The sequence below is a fragment of the Rana temporaria genome, chromosome 5 (genome assembly GCF_905171775.1).
Source record: "Rana temporaria chromosome 5, aRanTem1.1, whole genome shotgun sequence".
Taxonomy (NCBI): Eukaryota; Metazoa; Chordata; class Amphibia; order Anura; family Ranidae; genus Rana; species Rana temporaria.
The window spans coordinates 84,846,861-84,869,536 of NC_053493.1; the positions used below are offsets into that span (position 1 = coordinate 84,846,861).

Consider the following 22,676-nt stretch of genomic DNA (forward strand, 5'->3'; position numbering starts at 1 on the left):
GTTCCCATTAGGGGTGTCGGAGAGGTTGATGCACTCCGGATATCTTATCCTTTAATTATTCTAAGTAATTTAATCTGGTACACTCAATTAGTTTTATCCCTTATATAACTTATTGTGTGATAACGCTAGACCTAGGAATTCCTTGATATATGAAAATATTCTGTTTTTCTTTCAAGTTTAAAGTATTACTTTGAAATAGTCTTTTAATTTAGCTTATGTGAACTGCCTTACTTTCACCACATGGTGTAGAGCATATAGGATGGATAGATATAAGTGGCAGTTAATAAGACAGGAATGATTATTATGAATTGAAATGTATTTAAATTATTATATTTCTGCGTGCTATTGACTTATTTCTTGCTAATTTAATACAAATGTATGTATTTAGTTTATTGAAAATAAACTTAAATTTGAATGAAAAAAAAAAAAAAAATAGCCCTTTATAGTTCAAAAAGAGCAAATCTCTACTGTAAATATTATTTTCATTGTCCCACAGTAAAAAATTAACCCCCCTTAGCGATTATTTGCTCTTTTTGTACTAATTTTATTTTTTTTAACCCCATTATGTTACTAAACATCTCAGGCCTGGGTCACACCTCTGTGCTTTTTGCAGAAACACACTACAGTTCATTTACATGGTTTCACATCCATGATTTTTTCAGCTGCTGCGTATTTGGAAAGGGCAAGTACTTTTTTTTAACGCAAAACTGTGCCATTTAGTTTTTTTGGTTCAATATACTTCAATAGAGAAGCTGCAGAAAAACATTTTTGTGGCAATTTGTGTTTTCTAATCTGCCCAACAACAAATTGTCCAAAAAAAAAAAAATGCAAATCGCAGCAATTTTTTTTTTTTAAGGTTATTAACCGATTAATCGAAACAATAATCGGCCAACTAATCGATTATGAAAAAAATCATTAGTTGCAGCCCTACACACGATAGGTTTAACAGAGGACAACGGTCTGATGGACCGTTTTCATCGGTCAAAACCGATCGTGTGTGGGCCCCATAGGTTATTTAACCATCGGTTAAAAAAAAGCCAACTTGCTTAAATTTAACCGATCCACGCATGCTCAGAATCAAGTCGACGCATGCTTGGAAGCATTTAACTTCATTTTTTCAGCACGTCGTTGTGTTTTACGTCACTGCGTTCTGACACGAAATGTTGGTTTTGTCCTGACAGCATTTGAATAATCCATAAGCACGCAAAATTAGACTATAATATGTACATGTAATAGCTGTATGATTGGCACTGTATGATGCATGGATAAAAAGACCACTATAATTTGCTTATTGTAGTTTGGATATTCAAAGGAAATTTCAGGTTCAATTATGTGCAAAGGTGCAGTCTGTCTTGTGTTCCTCAGAGGCAGCAGATATTCTTTATACACTTTTCCTGTGCAAGTCTGCCCTCTAGTGGTGAAAATTACTAAATGCTTTGATTTTGAAATGTTCGCATTTACCAGTTTGCTCCCTTTTAGCACTAGAAAAACTATAGAATATCTGTTTTATAAATATAATCCTCCGTCTAAAATTGCAGTTCTTCAGTGCTGTACGTTAAAAGTAATGTAAACCCTAACAACGAACTGCAGTTATTGCCTCCGTATTGATCAGTTTAAAATGTAAAATGTTTTGTTAGATCTGATAAGTTCTAAAGATTAAAAGATTGATAAAAGTTAAGTTTGATATTACGGTACTTAAAAACATGTAAACTTAATCTTCCACCACTGCTAAATGTTATATGTCAGCACTGTGAATGGACATAATGAAGGGAATTATAAAAAGCCTGAGGAAGTGACCTAAGAGGTTCTCTCCTTGCATCTTTAATAACTTACATTAGCCAATAAAAGATATCACTTGAACTCTAAACTTTTTCTGTTACTATCAACATGGAGTGAAAAACAAAATCTTAAGCCTATTTACTCTTCTTTAGTAATAATATAAATGTTTACCTCTCTACAAGGGTTGCTGGGCTTTCAATTCAGTTTCTGAGTTACTTATTTAAATAAAAATTGTGTATTGCACACCTAAAAAATATCACACAAACGTGGGCAAAAACAATGCATGTGCACTTGCACAGTATTTAAAGCAGAGGTCCAGCCGGATTTTTTTTTTTTTAAAAAAGCCAGCAGCTACAAATACTGCAGCTGCTGACTTTTAAAAAATGCACATTTACCTGTCCAGCGTGCCCGCGATGTCGGCAGACATGGCTGAGCAATCGCTCGGTCCTCGGGTTGCTGCCGCCGCCATCCTCGGTGAGGGAATCAGGAAGTGAAGCCTTGCGGCTTCATTGCCCGGTTCCCTACTGTGCATGCACGAGTAGCGCGACGTGCTGTCACTGGTCCCCGCTCTCTCCTGGGAACAGTGTGTTTTCCAGGAGACAGCGGGGGTGGGGAGTGGCGTAGACTCCCATGGGAGTCTATGCCCGAAAGTGGGTGCAAATACCTATCTGCACCCCCTCCCCCCTGAAAGGTGCCAAATGTGTCACCGGAGGGGTGGAGGGTTCCGAAAAGCGGAAGTTCCACTTTTGGGTGAAACTCCGCTTTAATATACAAACCATACGAAGGCAAATTCTTAAATTGATAGAACAGACCGAAATGGGGATTGTAATAACAGGCGTATATGGAGCTTCTGACACCCTGTATAGTCTCTGGAACCTTTCAGCAGGAAAAATTACAATAAGTAAAAAATACAATTGTTTGTGAAAGCCAGAGTAAGGATGGATTAACAGCTTTGCATTGTGATAATTTTAACAGAATGCACTAGAATGCAATGTGCGTTGGCTTTAATTTTCAGTGGCGCCCAAATACACATATAAGAGGAGTAAAGAAAAAAAATCACCCCCTTTTAAAATAATGACATTTTTGTTGCTTTTCAGCCTGAAATGAAGACCGATACAGTTTTTGTTTTATCCAGCTGTATTTACTCAGTGCAACTTATCCATCCAAGTAAAAGATATAACACCAATATGTCAATATAAAAATAAATAAAACAGAATCACTGAGTTGAAAAAGGATCACCCCCTCCTAAAAATGACTTTGATTTTCAACTGTGATCAGCTGTGGTCAATTTGATTATCTCAGCATGAAAAGAGTTTCCTGGAGCATTTCAGTCCCTGATAGTGCAACTGAAGCAAACAATCAACTATGGGTGGCAAGACTGTCAAAAGAGCTCTGGGATAAAGTTGTGGACAGGCACAAGTCAAGAGATAGATCCAAAAAATGTACAAGGCTTTATCAATGCCTAGAAGCACAACGAAGAAGAAGTGGAAGATATTTGCTACCACACAGACCCTCCCTGGATCAGGACGTCGCTCCAAACTGGATAAAACAGACAGGAGGAAACCGGTCAGAGAGGCTACCAAGAGGCCTACAGCAACTCTGAAGTAGTTACAGGAATTTATGACACATAGTGGTCATTGTGTGCATGTGACAACAATATCACAAATTTTCCACAAATGTGACTTGTAAGGGAGGGTTTCAAGAAAAAGCCACTCCTCAAGAAAGGCCACATGCAGTCATGACTGAGCTTTGCCAAAACTTACCTTGAAGAGTCTGATGCCACATTGTTTAAGGTATTATGGTCAGGTGAGGCCAAAATTTAATTATTTGGCCTCAACGACAAACGATATGTCTGGTGGAAATCCAGCCAAATAACACTATTCCTACAGTAAAGCATGGAGATGGTAATATCCTGTTATGAGGGTGTTTCTCTGCAGCAGGGACTGGAGCACTTGTCAGGATAGAAGTAAAATGAATGGGGCAAAATACCGTCAAGTTCTTGAGTTAAATTTGCTGCCTCTGTCAGAAAGTTGTCGATGGGATTCAAGATTTAACTTGCAACACGACAATGTCCCAAAGCACACAGCAAAAATGACCAAACAGTGATTGAAGGTGAGAAAGGTGAATGTCCTTGCATGGCCTAGTCAAAGCCAAGACTTGAACCCCATTGAAAATCTGTGGAATGACTTGAAGACTGCAGTACACAATCGGTCACCATCAAATTTAACGAAACTTGAGCAGTTCTGCAAAGAAGAGTGGGCAATAATTGCAAAGTTAGTAGAGACATATCCCAACAAACTAACGGCTGTAATTAAAGCAAAGGGTGGTTTAACAAAATACTGACACGTGGGTGATTATTTTTCCAACTCAATGATTCTGTTTTTTGATTATTATTTTTTTCTGTCATGTTGGTGTTATACAGCTGGATAAAACAAAAACCGTGTCTGTCTTCATTTCAGACTGCAAAGCAACAAAATGTAAATTAAAGTGATTCTTTTCTATCACATTGTGGCGCTCTGCATTGCCAAAAATGACACTTCTACGTAAATGGAGGCTTGTTAATTATTTATTCAAAATGAATAGGATGCCTTAACACAGCATAAATCAAAATACACACTTAAACACATGAAAGCTGTAAATGGGCCCTAAGGGTGAGAAACTAGGACAATTATTTTATTATATATAGACTAAGACCCTGGTGTACCTTTTCTGTGCTAAAACACACTTTTCCAGCATGTGAAAACTGCTCCTCTTTAAATCCTGTGTAACATGCCTTCGCTGGGGGCGCACTGGATTTTGAAAAGTCCTGCATACTGCATCTTTCATGCAGTTTTTCAAAGGCGCACCAGAATTGCACCTTCCATAGTAATGGGAACACATCAAAAATACACAGCTTCTGCATTATTGGTGCAATTTTGATTCACATGTCCATGTTTCACAGGTGCATGCTGGGAGTCAGGAAGCCAGAAAGAGCACAAAAAAAACCCAGTAAAATCATGTTAAAAATTTGAAATGCGTTTTTGAAAAATGCATATCACATTTTTAAGCACACCAGTGTGAAAGGGTTCTAAGAAAAAAATTTCATATATATATTTATAAAAACAGTTGAAGATGAAGAACCTACCACTAGAGGGTGCTTGGTACCTGAAGAAATATCAACCCATATATTGCCAGTATTAAGGTTAACGCAAAACATACAGTAATGTGTGTATGTATATATGTGTGTGTGTGTATGTATGTATGTATATATATATATATATATATATATATATATGTGTGTATGTGTATATATATATATATATATATATATATATATATATATATGTGTGTATATATATATATATATATATATATATATATATATATATATATATATATATACACTGTACAGTCAGGAGGCAACATGTGTAGCCCTCTTTTTGGGGGGGGGGGGTTATGAAAGATGACCCTCCCCGAACAGATAATTGTGCTAAACCTTTAGGTAAATAATAGAAGCAGAACCTTCACCAAATGGAATAGTGGGTTTTAGTTTTCAGTGCCTCCACCTAGGACAGGGCCTTCCTGCAAATTTAACCAGTAACCCAATCAAAGTTATTGGGTTCAAATGAACTACTGCAACCAGCATATAACATTATTGATAAGTATATAGATACATGCGAGTATGGAAATAATACAGGCTTTATATAACAAAAGATTATTAATATTACATACATCAACTGCGGCACTTTAACTGACATTTGCGCGGTCGTGCGATGTTGTAATCAAACAAAATTTATGTCCTTTTTTCACACAAAAAGATTTGTTTTGGTGGTATTTGATCACCTCTGCGGATTTTACTTTTTGCTCTATAAAAAAAAAAAAGCATACATTTTGGAAAAAAAATACAATATTTTTTTTACATTTTGCTATAATAAATATCCACAATTAAAAATAAATAAATCATCCATTTAGGCCGATAAAAAAAAACCTCAAGAAGCGTATATTCATTGGCTTGTGCAAAAGTTATAGCGTCTACAAAATATGGGAAAGAGTTATGGCATTTTTATAAGTTCTTTTTACTAGTAATGGCGGCCATCTGCGATTTTTATCAGGACTTTTTGGCGGACAGAAAGGACACTTTTGACACATTTTTGGGACCACCGATCAGTGCTATAAAAATGCACTGATTACTGTATAAATGTCACTGGCAGGAAAGCGGGTTAACGCTAGGGGACGATCAAGGGGTTAAATGTGTTCCCTCAGTGTGTGTGTGTGTTCTAACTGTGGGGGGTTAGGACTGACTTGGGGAGGAGACCGCTCGTCGTTCCTATATACAGTATTAGGAACAACAGATCAGTCTCCTCACCCCTGACAGAATGTGTATTTGTGTGTTTACACACACAACATAGTTACATAGTCAGGTTGAAAAAAGACACAAGATCATCCAGTTCAACCATAAAAATTAAATTAAAAATATCATACAATCTCATATACCCAATCCTATACCCACAGTTGATCCAGAGGAAGGTGAAAAACCCCAGCAAACTGCCCACTCTCACTCTGTCAGGAGCAATTGCAGGTGCCCGGCGGGCGCCGGCCACGTGCATCGGCTCCTTAGGGACGCGCCGTCCGCCATACAGCTACGGCAATTCGCGCCAGAGTGCCATTCTGCCGTCGTCAGTCGACAGCGGGCATTCGGCAAGCGGTTAATTTCTGTTATAAAAATAATCTTTCTTCATAAGTTTAGGCCAAAATGTATTCTGTTTACAGTACATTATTTAGTCTGTTTGAAAGTTATAGAGTCCACAATCTATGGTATATATAATTGAAAACTGATCAATCCTGATGTACTGGATAGTACAAATACCAAATGACCCATTTTTGTAAAGTAGACACCCCAAGATATTTTTTGGCACTTTTTTGGAAAGTTGAGAAATTTAAATACTTTTTTTTTTTTTACATTATGTCACCAGAGCAGTACAGCATCATCATATAGCTGGTGTGGCCATGATCAAGGACACTGACTCGTGACAGTATGTATAAAAAAAAACAATCTGTGTTCCGCTGTGTCTGGTGGACACTGTCACAGATTGCGTCACTGTGCAGCCTGCAACTGAGAAGATGTCATATGACATCCACCCGGGATAAGAGTGCTCTGCTCGCCCCCCCCCCCCCGAGCCGTATTTTTATCATAGGCTTTACAAGAGGTGGTAGGTGGTTAAATAGTGGAGTCTCTTGTGCAAGCTGATGTCTATGGCTTCTGTCTCCAAGTGAGCAGCAGCTTCTATGTAAGTGTCATTTTGCTGGCTTGTTTGTATACTTTGTTTAAGGTCTTTAAACAAATAAATGTTGAGCTTTACCACACTATAAGAGTTTTTTCTTGCCCGTATGATATGTATTACAGTTGAACCTTGGATTACGAGCATAATCCGTTCCAGAAGAATGCTCGTAATCCAAAGTACTTGCATATCAAAGCGAGTTTCCCCAGTCAATGAAAATAATTTGCTCTGCATTGACTTCAATGGGATGCAATACCGCATGCAGCCAGAGGTGGGGGGGGGCGCCGGAGAGCCTTTGAAATGGCCGGAAAAGGACCGAGCACACGTCAGATGACCTCGGCAAGCGTCGGAAAGGCTTGGAAACTAGTATTTTCGTGTCTTTCCAAGCATTGCCGATCGGCTGCGATTGGCGCTGTTCGGCTCTGGTGCCCCCGCACCTCAGGCCAAATAAGGTATTGCTAGCCCTATTAGGTTGAATTCTGCTCGTCAACACTCGCAAACAGAGACCGAATTAAAAAAAAAAGTTGCTTGCAAATCAAAACGCTCATTAACCGCGTTACTCTTAAACCAAGATTCCACTGTATATTGGGGATGTCTGATATGGATGAGAGCATCAGGGGTATCGTAGCCGAGATCTGCTTGTGAGATCTGCTTGTTAAGCCTCATACATACGATTGGACTTCCATCTGACGTTTCCGTGGATTTTGGTCCAAATGGGCGTTGGCCGTGAACTTGTCCTGCCGTGTGTATGCAGAACATTTTCAGCCAACTTTCACCAAATCACATGGTTTCTCAGCTCTTTACCGCCACCCTTTGGGCAACTTCTGCTATTGTCTGATCTTTAGCATTGGTTCTGAGAATGCGTGTTTGTACTTTGGACTTCAGTCCGATGGACTTGTGTACACACGAATGGATTATCCTCAATTGGACATTTGTTCCCGAAAAGATTAAGAGCAATGCACAGCAAACATTTGTCTGATGAAAAACCAAAAACGATTGTCCGATGGAACATACACATGGTCGGATTGTCCGATCAAACACGTCCGTTGGACCATTGTTGTCAAAAAGTCCAATCGTGTGTATGGGCCTTAAGACCCTATTCCAGGTTGGTAAAAGTAGATGAGAAGTACCTTATTATGGCCTCAGGCTAACACATGCTGAGTGCAATATACCTCTGTATGTGAATATTTTACTTTGGTAAGTCTTCTAAGGCTCGGTTCACACTAGATGCAGTGTGAATTCATGGCAAATTTGCTGCAGATTCCTATCGGATCTAAATCGCAAACCTGTTCATGCGAACTGACAAGTGTGGGAATTAAAAAATAATGCCTGTCTGAAGCTAGTGCATGAGATATGTAAATATCCTGTCACTCACAGCAAGGGGGCGGAACGGACTAAGGTTTTCTCTGTAAGTCCGTTTTATTTCACTGAACAATAAAAGAGGATTGTTCAGAGCTGGATTAACTCTGTGTGACAAGACTGGGCTCAGATGATAGGAAATCTTATACTGTACATTGTGACCGCAAAGAAAAAAGATTTTTTTTCGGGTTTACATACACTTTAAATGTATGCATTGTATTGGTGTATTTATCTGTTTTCTTTGATTTCACACATGAGAGGTATTTCTTCCAGCTGAATCACTAGCAATTTTAGTAGCAAGAGTGAGTTACTAAATTCGGACATGTAACACTTTTTAAGATGAGTAAAGACAGAATAAATTTTTGTTTGTTTTTATCATAATTTAAAATACTGTAACTTGCTACATTTCATTCATTTTCTTAAACAAGATCAAAAACTCCTTCAGGGACCAACATAATGTATGCAATTGAAGTGTAACTATGTGAAACCATTAGAATAATTGTATGAGAAGCACATAAATCATTTTTGTAATGAATTCTAACCAAGCTAGGCTTACATTTTGTTCGTTTTGCATGGTTATTGTTCATAAGTAACACTTGAGCTTGTCCAGAGACCTCGGACTTCTAATGCTTTGCCAAAATGTTTATTTTCTAAGAAGTATGCAGCACTATAGGTAATCTTCATTTGCAATATCATATATATTGCTGACAGACTGGTTTTAATATCCTTATTGAATAAAAGAAAGAAATGATTAACGGCTCCATGGGAACAAGCTGGTGTGGCCTAATTTATTAATTTACAGTTTGCACAAAGACTGCAAATAAGTATTCTAGCCTCTTAAAAGCCAGTGTCAGGAATGATTAATGCATCATTGATGGTGCGCTTCTCTCGGGATATGCAGAGCAGATTATTTCCCTTTAAAAAGTGTGATGTACATAATATTTAAATTAATTAAATTAGGATCTCGGATTTAGGCATCATTGTGCTACTGGTTCATTGAGATAGTGACAAAAAAAGTCTGCTAGCCAGAAAAAAAATGTGTATGTTAATTTATGTCATATGTAGAAATCATGAGTTCCCAATTTTATGTAAAGAAAGACAGAAAGAAAGCAGGAAAATGGGAAAGGGAATAAATTATTGCGTGGAGAAAATAGATGGGAGAGATAAACAATTAAATAAGCTCTTGTTTAAAAGTGCCTGAAGTACCCTATAGCAACCAGTCAGGTTCTCCTGTTTATTACTAACTTGGGCTCTGTCAGTACAGGTTATGAAATTAAGTAGAGAATGTGATTTGTTGCCACAATCAACACTGACCATCCTTTCAGATTGTATTTCTATATGAAAGCCTAGAGAGAGGAGAGGGAGAGCAATATGGGATCAACAAAGGGAATGAGAAGAGGAGTTAGAGGGAAATAAATAAATGAATCAAGTAAAATATAATGCTGTAAAAGGTCTGATTTACACTGGGTTCTCACTGGAGGAGTCTGGTGCGTCTCCATTGACCGTTTTAGGTCTGAATTCAGACCGAATTTTTGGCTGAATTTGGACCTGAAATGGACCATAATACGCACAGTATTCCTGTGCAATTTGCACTGGTGCTACTGCAGAGATGTGTGAACTGGCTCCATAGAGAGCCGGTCACAATTTCCTTCTATGTGAATTGGATGCAGCAAAAACCGTATCCAATTCGCAATAGTGTGAACCCAGCTTTAAAGTCCAACTCAACCCAAAAGTTATGTTTCAGTTTTTTTAACCTGATTGTAACTCATAATCATGAATAGTCTAACCCAGTACAGGTCACAAAATTCTCATTATAAAAGTAGCAAACTTTTTCAATAAACCTATGTACATGAAAAGCGGATCAGATTAAAGTATTAAAGTCCACCTGTGTGTAATTTAATCTCAGAATAAATGCAGCTGTTCTGTGCAGCACGGTGAGAATTCTTGGAGAACCTTAGTGAACAAACAGCATCATGAAGACCAAGGCACACACCAGACAGGTCAGGGATAAAATTGTGGAGAAGTTTAATGCAGGGTTAGGTTATAAAAAAATAAAAAATAAAATACCGTATTTGCCGGTGTATAAGACGGCTGGGCATATAAGACGACCCCCTAATTGTAAATTTTAAATGTTGGTTTTGTGGTATACTCACTGTATAAGAGGACCCCCATAAGATGACTCCCTTCCGACCAGTCTGCAGCCTGCTGGATGTGTCTCACAGTATACATACAGTATACCGCGCTGAGCCAATCACGGCAAGTGATGCATTCTATTAATGAATACAAAGCCTGCTCGGATTGACAGAGGCTGTGACATCATCAGCCCGCGCACCTGACTCTCAAAGCCAATCCGAGCAGGCTACTGTATGTAGCCTGCTCGGATTGGCAGAGGTTGTTCCTACAATCCGAGCAGGCTCTGTATTCATTAATAGAATACATTGCTCGCTGGGATTGGCTCAGCGGTGTATACTGTATGTATGCCGTATTACCGCACATTCATCGAGCATCTGGAGGGCTGACATCCAGCACCCGGCGTATAAGACGACACATGCTTTTTGGACGTTTCTTTTTTTTTTTTTCGTGTAAAAGGTCATCTTATACGCTGGAAAATACGATATGTCAAGCTTTGAACATCTCATGGAGCACTGTTCAATCCATCATCTGAAAATGGAAAGAGGATGTCACAACTGCAAACCTACCAAGACATGTCCATCCTAAACTCACAGGCTAGGCAAGGAGAACATTAATCAGAGGAGCAGCCAGGAGGCCCACAGTAACTCTGGAGGAGCTGCAGAGATCCACAGCTTAGATGGGAGAATCTGTCCACAGGACAACTATTAGTCATGCACTCCACAAATCTGTCCTTTATTGAAGAGTGGAAAGAAGAAAGCCATTGTTGAAAGAAAGCCATAAGAATTCCCGTTTGCAGTTGAAACCATGTGGGAGAGACAGCAAACATGTGGAAGAAGGTGCTCTGCTCAGGTGAGACCACATTGAACTTTTTGGCCTAAAAGCGAAAATTCTGTGTGGCAGAAAACTAACACTGCACATCACCCGAAACACACCAACCCCAACGTGAAACATGGTTGTGGCAGCATCATGTTTTGGGGATGCTTTTTTTCAGCAGGGACAAGGAAGCGGGTCAGAGTTGATGGGAAAATGGATGGAGCCAAATACTGGGCAATTTTAGTAGAAAACCTGAGACTTGAGACTGGGGTGGAGGTTCCCCGTTCAGCAGGACAACAACCCTAAACGTACAGAAAGAGCTACGATGGAATGGTTTAGGTCTTAGCATATCCATGTGTTAGAATGGCTCAGTCAAAGTCCAGACCTAAATCCAATTGCAAGACTTGAAAATTGCTGTTCAGACGCTCTCCATCCAATCTGCAAAGAGGAATGGGCAACAATTTTACTCTCTAGATGTGCAAAGCTGGTACAGACATAACCAAAAAGACTTGCAGCTGTAATTGTAGCAAAAGTTGGTTCTACAAAGTATTGGCTCAGGAGGGCTGAATACAAATGCACGCCACACTTTATAGATATTTATTTGTAAAGAAATTTTGAAAACCATTTATCGTATTCCTTCCACTTCACAATTATGTGCCACTTTGTGTTGGTCTATTACATAACATTCCAATAAAATACATTTAGGTTTTTCGTTGTAACATTAAAAAATGGGTATGAATACTTTTTCAAGGCACTGTATATATAAAATCTATCAATGCTTTTTACTTTTTCATTGGGAGAAGTAAAAACTTCCACTTCACAATACGCTATGTAAGCCAGGGAAATATTTTCTGGACATTCCAACAGGATGGTATGTTGTGAAAGTCACATCCCTATGAAAAGCGTGTGACTTAAATGACGTTTACTGTTCAGCAATAACAATTAAAAACTTCCTCTTCTGTTTCATTGTCCTGTCTATCAGCTCTGTAAATGTTGCCAGAGGAAACAACTGTCGGTACAGTTTCCTGCATGGGACCCTCTGCAAACTGTTTTGTGACACTTCTCATAGTGACATTAGCGGATACAATTTGCTCACAAATCGACCCCTTGTAAAACAAAGTTATCCCAAAAAGTAAGCTTTACCTCCTACAAGCTAGAAGAAGGCATGTCACATCAGTTAAAGGAGAAGTCCAAGCAAAATCATATTTTTGGGGTTCTTAGGTAGATAGGTAACTTGCATACAGTGGTTGGACAAAATTATGGAAACAAATATGGGAAAAAAAGAAACTGTTACCTAATCTGATGTTGGACCGCCGTTGGCATCTAAGACAGCCTGATTTCTCCTGGGAATTGGCAAATAGAAGTCTTGGGTCACAATTTTTTTTTAATCCGTGTCACAATCCTGTTCAATGTCCTTTTTGTCTCTTTCGGTCAGTTGATCATGTCGACTGCGCTTATGCTTATCAGACAACTGTATATGCCGTCATAACCTTTAATACTATATCTTGCGACACCACAAATAAATTGGCAACTTCAGTCCGAGGCACAGGTTGCTCTCTTTGAAACTCAATAAACCCTGAGATTACTCCATAGTACTAGCAGTGAATGACGCAAGTGAGGCTTCCCACCTGTGAGCTAGATGTCTCATCACACAGGGGAAGCAAAAGAATGTTGCATCACTTCCGCTTTCAACGCAAAACATGTCGTCACTTTTACACCTGCAAATCATGTAGTGTTTTCATATTTTTGTCCAACCCTTGTACGTCCTACTTTAAAAACACACAAAAGAAGCAACCCATGTAATCCAGTTTATTAAAAAGTGTTTCAAAACACTAAACCAATGAACATGGTTCCATAAAAGTAAGGCATGTCACGATAAGTGCCGTCCCTCCCCGATGGCCACTTTAGTGTCGGGGTAGTGAACAACTCTGATGAGTCCAGCTAACAGCCTTATTCCCCAGAAATCACTAAATCTGGTCCTTGGCGTGCTGCTGCTACTGCACATGGACCCGGTCCAGCCAGCGCTGCGCTCTGTAATCAAAAAAAAGGAAGAGGCCAGCAAGAGGAAACATACGTAGTGGATGCCAGGACAACACATTTCTGAGGCATGGCCTCCTTTATCCTTTTATCCTTTATTAAGTGGCTTGATATGGAAGGCCACGCCTCCAAAACACACTGTCGCCCTGTGCTCTTTTCTCTTGTGCAAAGACTTGCTGTGTAGGTTACCACAGGGAGCTACTGTAAACAGAAACCCAAGTAACTGTATATGGAATACACATTTGATGATTTTAATGAATACATGGCTGAAATAGGTGGTGTTTTTGGCCTGCCGTTTTTTTTTAAAGCAGAACTCCCATAGTTAAAAAAAAAGAAAAAACATTTTTGACACCCTTACACCCTAGCACACAGTATTACTGTGTATCACAGTATTACTGTGATAGCCAGCGGCCCAACCTTCTGGTAAATATTACCTCTTTTTTTTTTCAACCTACTAGACTTGCAGGAGGGTCCTACTTTTTTTTTTGCTGCTGGAATGGGGAATTTCTGATACGCTAAAAGAACTAAACAAAACTCAGTGGTGATTTTTAAAAATATATTTTAAATTTTCATTATTTTTTTTTGCTGTGGTCAGAGACACTATTTGTAAAAGAGATTTTGCAAGCTGGCTTTGTTCTTCACACTTTAGAAAAAGTATAATGAGAAAATTGAAGAAGAAAGTACTATGCTTCCATGAATTAGACCTCAAACATTTAATGGCAGGTCCTACCACTACTATCATTTATTCTGCCCATCTATGTCCACCCTTGAGAAAAGAGATGTGCATCTGTATATCCATGCAGTGCATCCATACCTTTGGTGACACAGCAGAAGCTCTGACAATAGTAGGAGCTGTTTACTTTCAAATTGTGGCTGATTGAACCTTCAGATGGAAGTCATTGAACAGACAAGAGAGGGAGGAATCATCTTCTGATTCGTTTACCTATGTTTGTAAATCTCAGCTTAAGCTGTTGAGTTTGGTAAACTTTTTTTTTTTTTAAAGCAGGTTAGTATGGCCTAAAAAACATGAAAAGGAGCACACCGCTCAATCTGCTACTTAAAGATGAGAATGTAAAAAATATACCTTTTTTAATATTAAAATGAAAAAAAATATTTTTTAATTGTTACTCTTTAGTACTGACCACAATGAATACAAAAATAAATGTGGGTACAAAACTATAGATTTCCTCAAAGCAGTCATTTTGGAATCCTGTGATATATCCTGTGATAAGTAATATTTTCTAGACTGTAAGTGAATATTAGGCTGTGGTGATTTGTGTATTTACATTTGTGTTATATATTTTTGGGTTATTTATATTTAATTATTCTGAGATCTGCATATTACAAAGTGTCAACTCGGACATAATCATATAAGACGGAGTAGAGAAATTAGTTATATGTGAATAGGCACAGTTTTATGCATAAGTACCTTTTAGAAATTTACTTTTTTTTTCTTTGTGGTTTATTAGGTGCAACGGGAACTTGCAGCTGTTATTGCCTTGAAAGCACGGAAATCTGGTGAGTACTCGTGACCTTTTGGAAGATTTCACCCAATAAGTATTTGCACATCTGTCTTATATACAGCACTAATGGGATCTTGTGATTGAAAACTTGTATTCTCATAAGTCTGACTGCACAGTATTTATCTATAGGACATGTTCTGTGATTATTCATCAAGTAAATAGTAGTTCTCTCAAATTTAAAGGGACCTGTCACATACACAACGTACTTGTCTTGGGCTAAAAGTTAAGCTCTGATGTAAAAAGACTAAAAATCTTGTATCTACTTCTGTGACTTCAATTGGGCCTCAAAGGCATTGGGTTTGTTTTATACCTGTGTTAGCTCTCTAGCATGCTGTGAGTGTAATGCTTTGGATTGTGGCATGAGAAAAATGATTCCCCATATTGTGTTCGTCAGGCAGTACTGAAAGCGACCTATTCAAGTACCTCAGTGGTGTGGCGGTGCAGGCTTTTAGAAGTTACAGGTGATGAGAAGGCAAAATACACCACCTCACCATTTGTTTTAACCCCTAAAAGCCTGCACCACCGTGCTGAAACAGCCTAATTTTTGCTACACCACAGTACAAAGCATTGCAGTCGCGGGATCTGAAATAAGAACCTCCAAATCTTATTCTTCTGTGGTGTTGGCCAATATTGCCCCCAATATTGTGCTCTGTTTAATTCCCTAGGTGCATTATTTTACATTTAGAAACACTGAACTTCAGTTTCCACTGTTTTGACAAATCTTTGTGTCGTCAACACAAAGACATAACTTAGCCACAAACCCTTTTCGTTATATCTTCTTTTTTAATAGAGCTAGCCATTTTCTCCCCATTTTGTGATTTGGCAGCACTAATAATGCGGTGAAAAAAATATAAATCGCGCTACCTCTAAACCATGTGAAACAAATGTTTGAATCACAAAACACACAAAACTATGATCTATGATGGTATATATAAATCACTAATATACCAAAAAACAAGAGAGGTTGATAGCCACTAGAGGGCACTATATAGCACTCTCAAGTCCCTCAATAACAATAAAACAGTGATAAATGAACATCAAAAAACATATTTTTTTTAGATCATATCATTAGATCAATAAATATTAACCAAATAAAAATATATATAGACATATAAATAAAACAAGTATTGTAGCAATAAAGTCCATAGATGTTTAACACATGAAATAAAAAACACCCGTGCTCTGTGCCAAGTTCCAAAATCTGTTGAAAACGTGTCCAAAGAAAAGTGCTGTATCCTTCACCGAACTATAGATTGGCTCCTTACCAAGACGCCATGATCCATTATGACAGGGGATCATGAACAGCATATAATAGGTAGTCACTCCCAGTCTTGCAGTTCAGACAGATACGATCCTTAACATTGGGTCTCATCCACAAGTGCTTAAACTTCACCAACATCAATGCCCACCATGTAAAAAACAATAGCAGCTCCACATAGCGCATTTAATGAGTAAAAAAGATTTAATAAAAGTTGTATTACACTTACAAACATGCAGTAAAAAAAATGCCTTGAATCTGATGTGCCGGCCGGTACACAAATTCCCAGACACTCGTCCACTGGGGGAACGTTTGGAGCTCTTGGGTGACCACAGCGCGCCGCTCTGCCCTAAGGATCGTATCTGTCTGAACTGCAAGACTGGTAGTGACTACCTATTATATGCTGTTCATGATCCCCTGTCATAAGGGATCATGGCGACTTGGTAAGGAGCCAATCTATAGTTTGGTGGAGGATACATCACTTTTCTTTGGACACGTTTTCAACTGATTTTGGAACTTGGCACAGAGCATGGATGTTTTTTATATCATGTGTTAAACATTTATGGACTTTATTGCTACAATATTTGTTTTATTTATATGTCTATATAATATATATATATATATATATATATATATATATATATATATATATATATATATATATATATATATATATATATAATTTTTTTTATTTATTTGGTTAATATTTACTGATCTAATGATATGATCTAAAAAAAAATGTTTGTTCATTTATTACTGTTTCACTGTTATTGAAGGACTTGAGTGCTATATAGTGCCCTCTAGTGGCTATCAACCTCTCTTGTTTTTTGGTATATTAGTGGTTTATATATAACATTATATATCACATAGTTTATGATTTATATCAACATATATCACATAGTTTTGTGTGTTTTGTGATTCAAACATTTGTTTCACATGGTTTAGAGGTAGTGCAATTTATATTTTTTTCACTGTTTGTTTTTTGTATCTATTGTTTACATGGTAATCGCAGCTCTCGGATTCAATAGACTGCGATTTCATTGCAGTTTTTCTTTCTTTCTTTCTTTCTTTCTTTCTTTCTTTCTTTCTTTCTTTCTTTCTTTCTTTCTTTCTTTCTTTCTTTCTTTCTTGTTTAGTATTTAGCACAGTTTCTTTTCAATTTTCAAGCACTATTAATGCATTTGGCCTCATTTTGTCTATTTTTATACATGTGCTGTTACAGTGCATCTCTTGGTTTTCCATTTTTTTCTTCGTGACAAAAAATTACACTTATTTCAACTCTTTGCACTAGAGAGTATTGTGACACACTATGGTGTAAACCTACCTAAACACAACGAGCAATTCAGTGCAGTGTTATAGTATAAACTAGGTACCCTTGCACTGACCCTGTGGTGATATGTGCAGTACACTGCAGCTCAATGGAGCCCATGAATGAGCCAGTTTTTTGGATGGAGGGGTTCATTTAAGAGTTTGCAATTATGAAAACCAAAAACCAAGAACATATTTTTAATGTGCGAAAAAGGTATTCTGTCTCTCATGTTTAAAGTTTAAAGTGTTTGTAATGTTTTTTTTTTACTAAACGAACATGTAAGGCCGGGTACTAACGAGCAAACATGTACGATGAAACCGGTCCGTCGGACCGTTTTCACCGTACTGTACATGTCTGCCAGAGGGCTTCTGTACGATGGCTGTACTAACCATCGTACAGAAGTCCGCGCGTAAACAATACGCAGGGCATTTCCACGTCGTCGCCGCGACGAGGGCGGGCCTGCCATTTAAAGGCTTCCACGCATGCGTCAAAGTCATTCGACGCATGCGAGGGACCGCGAGCGCTCAGACATGTACGGTAGGTCTGTACTGACGACCGTACATGTCCGAGCGGGCAGGATTCCAGCGGACGGTTTTAAAACACGTCCAGGAATATTTTTCTGCTGGGAAAAGGCCCGGCGGGCAAATGTTTGCTGGAATTCGGCCCGCTCGCGCCTACACACGACCAAACATGTATGCTGAAACTGGTCCGCGGACCAGTTTCAGCATACATGTTTGGTCGTGTGTACGGGGCCTTACACTTACCTGCAGTGGTTTTGCACAGAGCAGCCCTAACCCTCCTCTTCTCGGGTCCCACATTGTCGCTCTGGGCCCCTCCCTTCTGCTGAGTACCTTGCTATGGGTGCACTCATGCTTGCTTGTTCCAGAAGACACAGAGACTGTGGCTCAGCCCCGCCCCCTGCTCCCTTCTTACTGGCTGTGATTGACAACAGCATCTCAGCTAATGAGGAGGGAGAGACCTATGGAAAGCCTTGGCTCTCGTGCACATTGATGAATTGAGATCAGGCTTAGGTAAGTATTAGGGGGGGGGGGGGGGGCCGGGGGGGAGAGTTGCACACTAAAGTTTTTTTTCTGCATTTTGGTGCCATTGCCACACTGTTGCATTTTGCCAGCATTGCAGTGAGATTTGATCAGATTTTATCCAACTTTCAGTGTGATTATGTAGTGCAATTTGAATGCAACTTTGAAAGGTTTGAATATTCTATGGGGCCGAAATCATGCTGAATTGCACCAACGTAGTAAGAGAAACTTTTCCAAAATCTCGCTGCGCTGAGTTGCATTGATATGCACCATTAATAACAAGGTAAAGCAGGGCTCGACAAATCCCGGGCGCCAGGTCGCCATGGCGACTAGAAATAGGGCCCTGGCGACTTGGCTTGGAAGGGGGGGCAAAAAAAAAAAAAAAAAAAAAATTTTTTTTTTTTTTTTTTTTTTTTGAGTTGGGGCCATCTGGTGGTGAGCTGTTGGTATTACAAGTTATTACCACCAGATGTGAGCTGGCGCCATCTGGTGGTGGCCGTTGGTATTACAAGTTAAGCAGCAATTCTAATGTTGTTTTTCACTATTTTCACTGCCATCTTCTTCCCTCTAATTAGAACCCCCAAACATTATATATATTTTTTATCCTAACACCCTAGAGAATAAAATGGCAAACGTTGCAATACTTTCTGTCATGCCGTATTTGCGCAGCGGTCTTACAAGCGCACTTTTTTGGTGAAAAAAATTACACTTTTTTTAATTAAAAAATAAGACAATAGTAAAGTTATCCCCATTTTTTTTTTTATATTATGAAAGATAATGTTACGCCGAGTAAATTCATACCCAACATGTCACGCTTCAAAATTGCGTCCGCTCGTGGAATGCCGACAAACTTTTACCCTTTAAAATCTTCATAGGCGGCGTTTAAAAAAAAATCTACAGGTTGCATGTTTTGAGTTACAGAGGATGTCTAGGGCTAGAATTATTGCTCTCGCTCTACCAATCGCGGCGATACCTCACATGTGTGGTTTGAACACCGTTTACATATGCGGGCGCTGCTCACGTATGTGTTCGCTTTCTGCGCGCAAGCTCGTCGGGACGGGGCGTGTTTTCTGGCTCCTAACTTTTTTACCTGGCTCCTAGATTCCAAGCAAATTTGTCAACCCCTGAGGTAAAGTCCATTGTCATGTGATTCTGTGTGACTCAAATGGCATCTGAAATCGCACTAGTGTGAACAGAGCCTAAACAGCAGCCAAAAACTGCACAGACACCAGGATTTACATGATTGTGACATTATTGAGTCAACATCTTAGTCCAGAATGTAGGTGCTGACCCTATATAATGCATAATCAAGGATTGTACCATCCTCCTGGAGACAAAAGCAAATGAAGACTTTGTCAGGATGAATACTAGATTTGTGAAAGGTAATATATATGTGAAAGTGACCACTTATATTTTGTAACTAATAAATTGCCTTAAAGTAGCTCTTGATGTGCCCGTGATTGCACAATACCTACATACCGTACTTACCTGTCATAATATACAGCAACAGTATAAGGTTTCAGAAATTCCCTACCTTTAATCATTGAAAATAGTTGCTAATTTCCAGACAAATGGTTGTAGAGGTAGAAGTTTTTTTTTATGTTAATGCATCTATGCATCCAAATGAGGAGAGACACAGGGCCACAGCGAGCTTCAGCTCATGTGCCCCCATAGCAAGCTGCTTACTTTGGCGGCACTCAACAGGAGGGACGGGCCAGGAGCACAGAAGAGGAACCCAAGAAGAGGAGGATCTGGGTTGCTCTGTGCAAAACCACTACACACAGCAGGTAGGTATAGACATGTTTGTGATTTTCTGTACTAACAATCCGACATTAGTACAGTGATCTCCCCCGCTGAGCTATATTACCAAAAGTATTGGGATGCCTGCCTTTTACACACTCGTGAACTTTAATGGCATCCCAGTCTTAGTTCATTGAGTTGGCCCATCTTTTGCAGCTATAACAGCTTCAACTCTTCTGGGAAGGCTGTCCACAAGGTTTAGGAGTGTGTCTATGGGAATGTTTGACCATTCTTCCAGAAGCGCGTGATGTTAGGCACAAATGTGGACGAGAAGGCCTGGCTCGAAGTCTCTGCTATAATTCATTCCAAAGGTGTTCTATCGGGATAAGGTCAGGACTCTGTGCAGGCCAGTCAAGTTCCTCCACCCCAAACTCACTCATCCATGTCTTTATAGACCTTGTTTTTCACTGGTTCGCAGTCATGTTGGAACAGGAAGGGACATCCCCAAACTGTTCCCACAAAGTTGGGGGCATGAAATAGTCCAAAATGTCTTGGTATGCTGAATCCTAAAGCGTTCCATTCACTGGAACTAAGGGGCCAAGCCCAACCCCTCACACCATAATCCCCCCTCCACCAAATGATTTAGACCAGTGCACAAAACAAGGTCCATTAAGACATGGATGAGCGAGTTTAGGGTGGAGAAACTTGACTGGCCTGCACAGAGTCCTGACCACAATAAAATACTTTCGAGATGAATTAGAGTGGAGACTGAGAGCCAGGCCTTCTGGTCCCCATCCGTGCCTGACCTCACAAATTCACTTCTGAAAGAATGGTCAAACATTCCCATAGACACTTCTAAATCTTGTGGACAGCCTTCCCAGAAGAGTTGAAGCTGTTATAGCAGCAAAGGGTGGGGGCTCTATTGAACCCTACAGACTAAGACTGGGATGCCATTAAAGTTAATGTGCGTGTAAAGGCAGATGTCCCAATACTCTTGGTAATATAGGGCCAGATTCACAAAAGGGATACAATGGCGTTTCTCCTGATACGCCGTCGTATCTCTGTTTCTATCTATGCGGCTGATTCATAGAACCAGTTACGCATAGATATCCCTAAGATCCGACAGGTGTAATAGTTTTACACTGTCGGATCTTAGGATGCAATACCGCGGCCGCTGCTGGGGGGAGTTTGCGTCGTAAACCAGCGTCGGGTATGCAAATTAGGAGTTACGGCGATCCACAAAGCTTTTTCCCGTCGTTACGTCGCCCCGAGTGTTAGTTTGCCGTCGCAAAGATAGGGCACCTTTTACAAAGTGGAAAATTACTCCACCATGTAAAAGTATACCCGTCTTTCCCGCGTCGCTTTTGAATTTTTTTTTTTTTTTTTTTCCCGGCGCAAGTCTTTTTTTCACGTCGCGATTCACAAAACGTTGGCGCGTCGTAATTCCGCGCAAAGCACGTCGGGAGCATGCGCAGTACATCCGGCGCGGGAGCGCGCCTAATTTAAATGGTACCCGCCCCATTTGAATTGGCCCGCCTTGCGCCGGACGGATTTACGATACACCGCCGCAAATTTCCAGGTAAGTGCTTTGTGGATCGGGCACTTAGACAGAAAATTTGCGGCGGTGTAACGTAAATCGGTTACGTTACGCTGCGCCCGGGCTACGTGAATCTGGCCCATAGTGTATATCTGATGCTGGAGCCGCCGCTATTAAGTCACAAACACTAATTAATTCTGTGATGTTTTTATTAAACAAAAACAAAGAGTAGAAGAGTAAAGGCTTTTCTTTTACATATCCATTTGCCTTTCTGCAGTAGAGCAGTTTTTCCATGCTGTATATGCAGAATGTGGTGTGCATCAGCACAGATCAGACAACAAGCAGTGAGGCTTTATATAATGTATCTCCTATATTCACTATGGTTCCTTTGTCAGGATTTTAAGTGTATTGTTGCCAATTTATCACACATGTGCATTTGTATAGAGATCTGAAAGAACGATAATGGAAAACTAACCATTGTGCTTCTTAGTTTGCCATTGTTGATTAAAAAAAACACTCATTAAGAATAAGGCCATTGTTTTTCCTTCTCTTCATTTATATGCAACCCAGTGACACCATATGAGGAGCATCTTAGCCCAGCACCAAAGGGAAAAAACAACTTTGGTACACTGTGTTCTGTTGTTTGTAATGCATTGCAAGAGTTATATGAGTTTAGAAATTGTTCTATCAATGACTGAGCTGTAGTTACATTTGTGATTATGGATCAAAAACCTCTGGCTCCAAACAAAGAGATTGTAGAGATATAAACAATGAATTCCTTAAACAGTCTACCTGTTAACAAGAACATCAACTGTTCAATGCCAACTATTACTTCCTATGGGTCAGTAATGGACATGCTGCCATATGCTGCTGAAAGAGGACAGGGGAAC

The 22,676-nt window shown here is 39.4% G+C and overlaps 1 protein-coding gene across 4 annotated transcripts in view; it reads left to right on the forward strand.

Annotated features, from left to right (window-relative positions):
- Positions 1 to 22,676, forward strand: part of RAPGEF5 (Rap guanine nucleotide exchange factor 5) — a 382,012-nt gene that overhangs the window by 168,930 nt on the left and 190,406 nt on the right. For all 4 annotated transcript variants that reach the window (XM_040352795.1, XM_040352797.1, XM_040352796.1 and 1 more), the window contains one exon: positions 14,849 to 14,897. In XM_040352795.1, the coding sequence (XP_040208729.1) occupies positions 14,849 to 14,897 (49 nt within the window). The remainder of the gene's footprint in view (positions 1 to 14,848; positions 14,898 to 22,676) is intronic.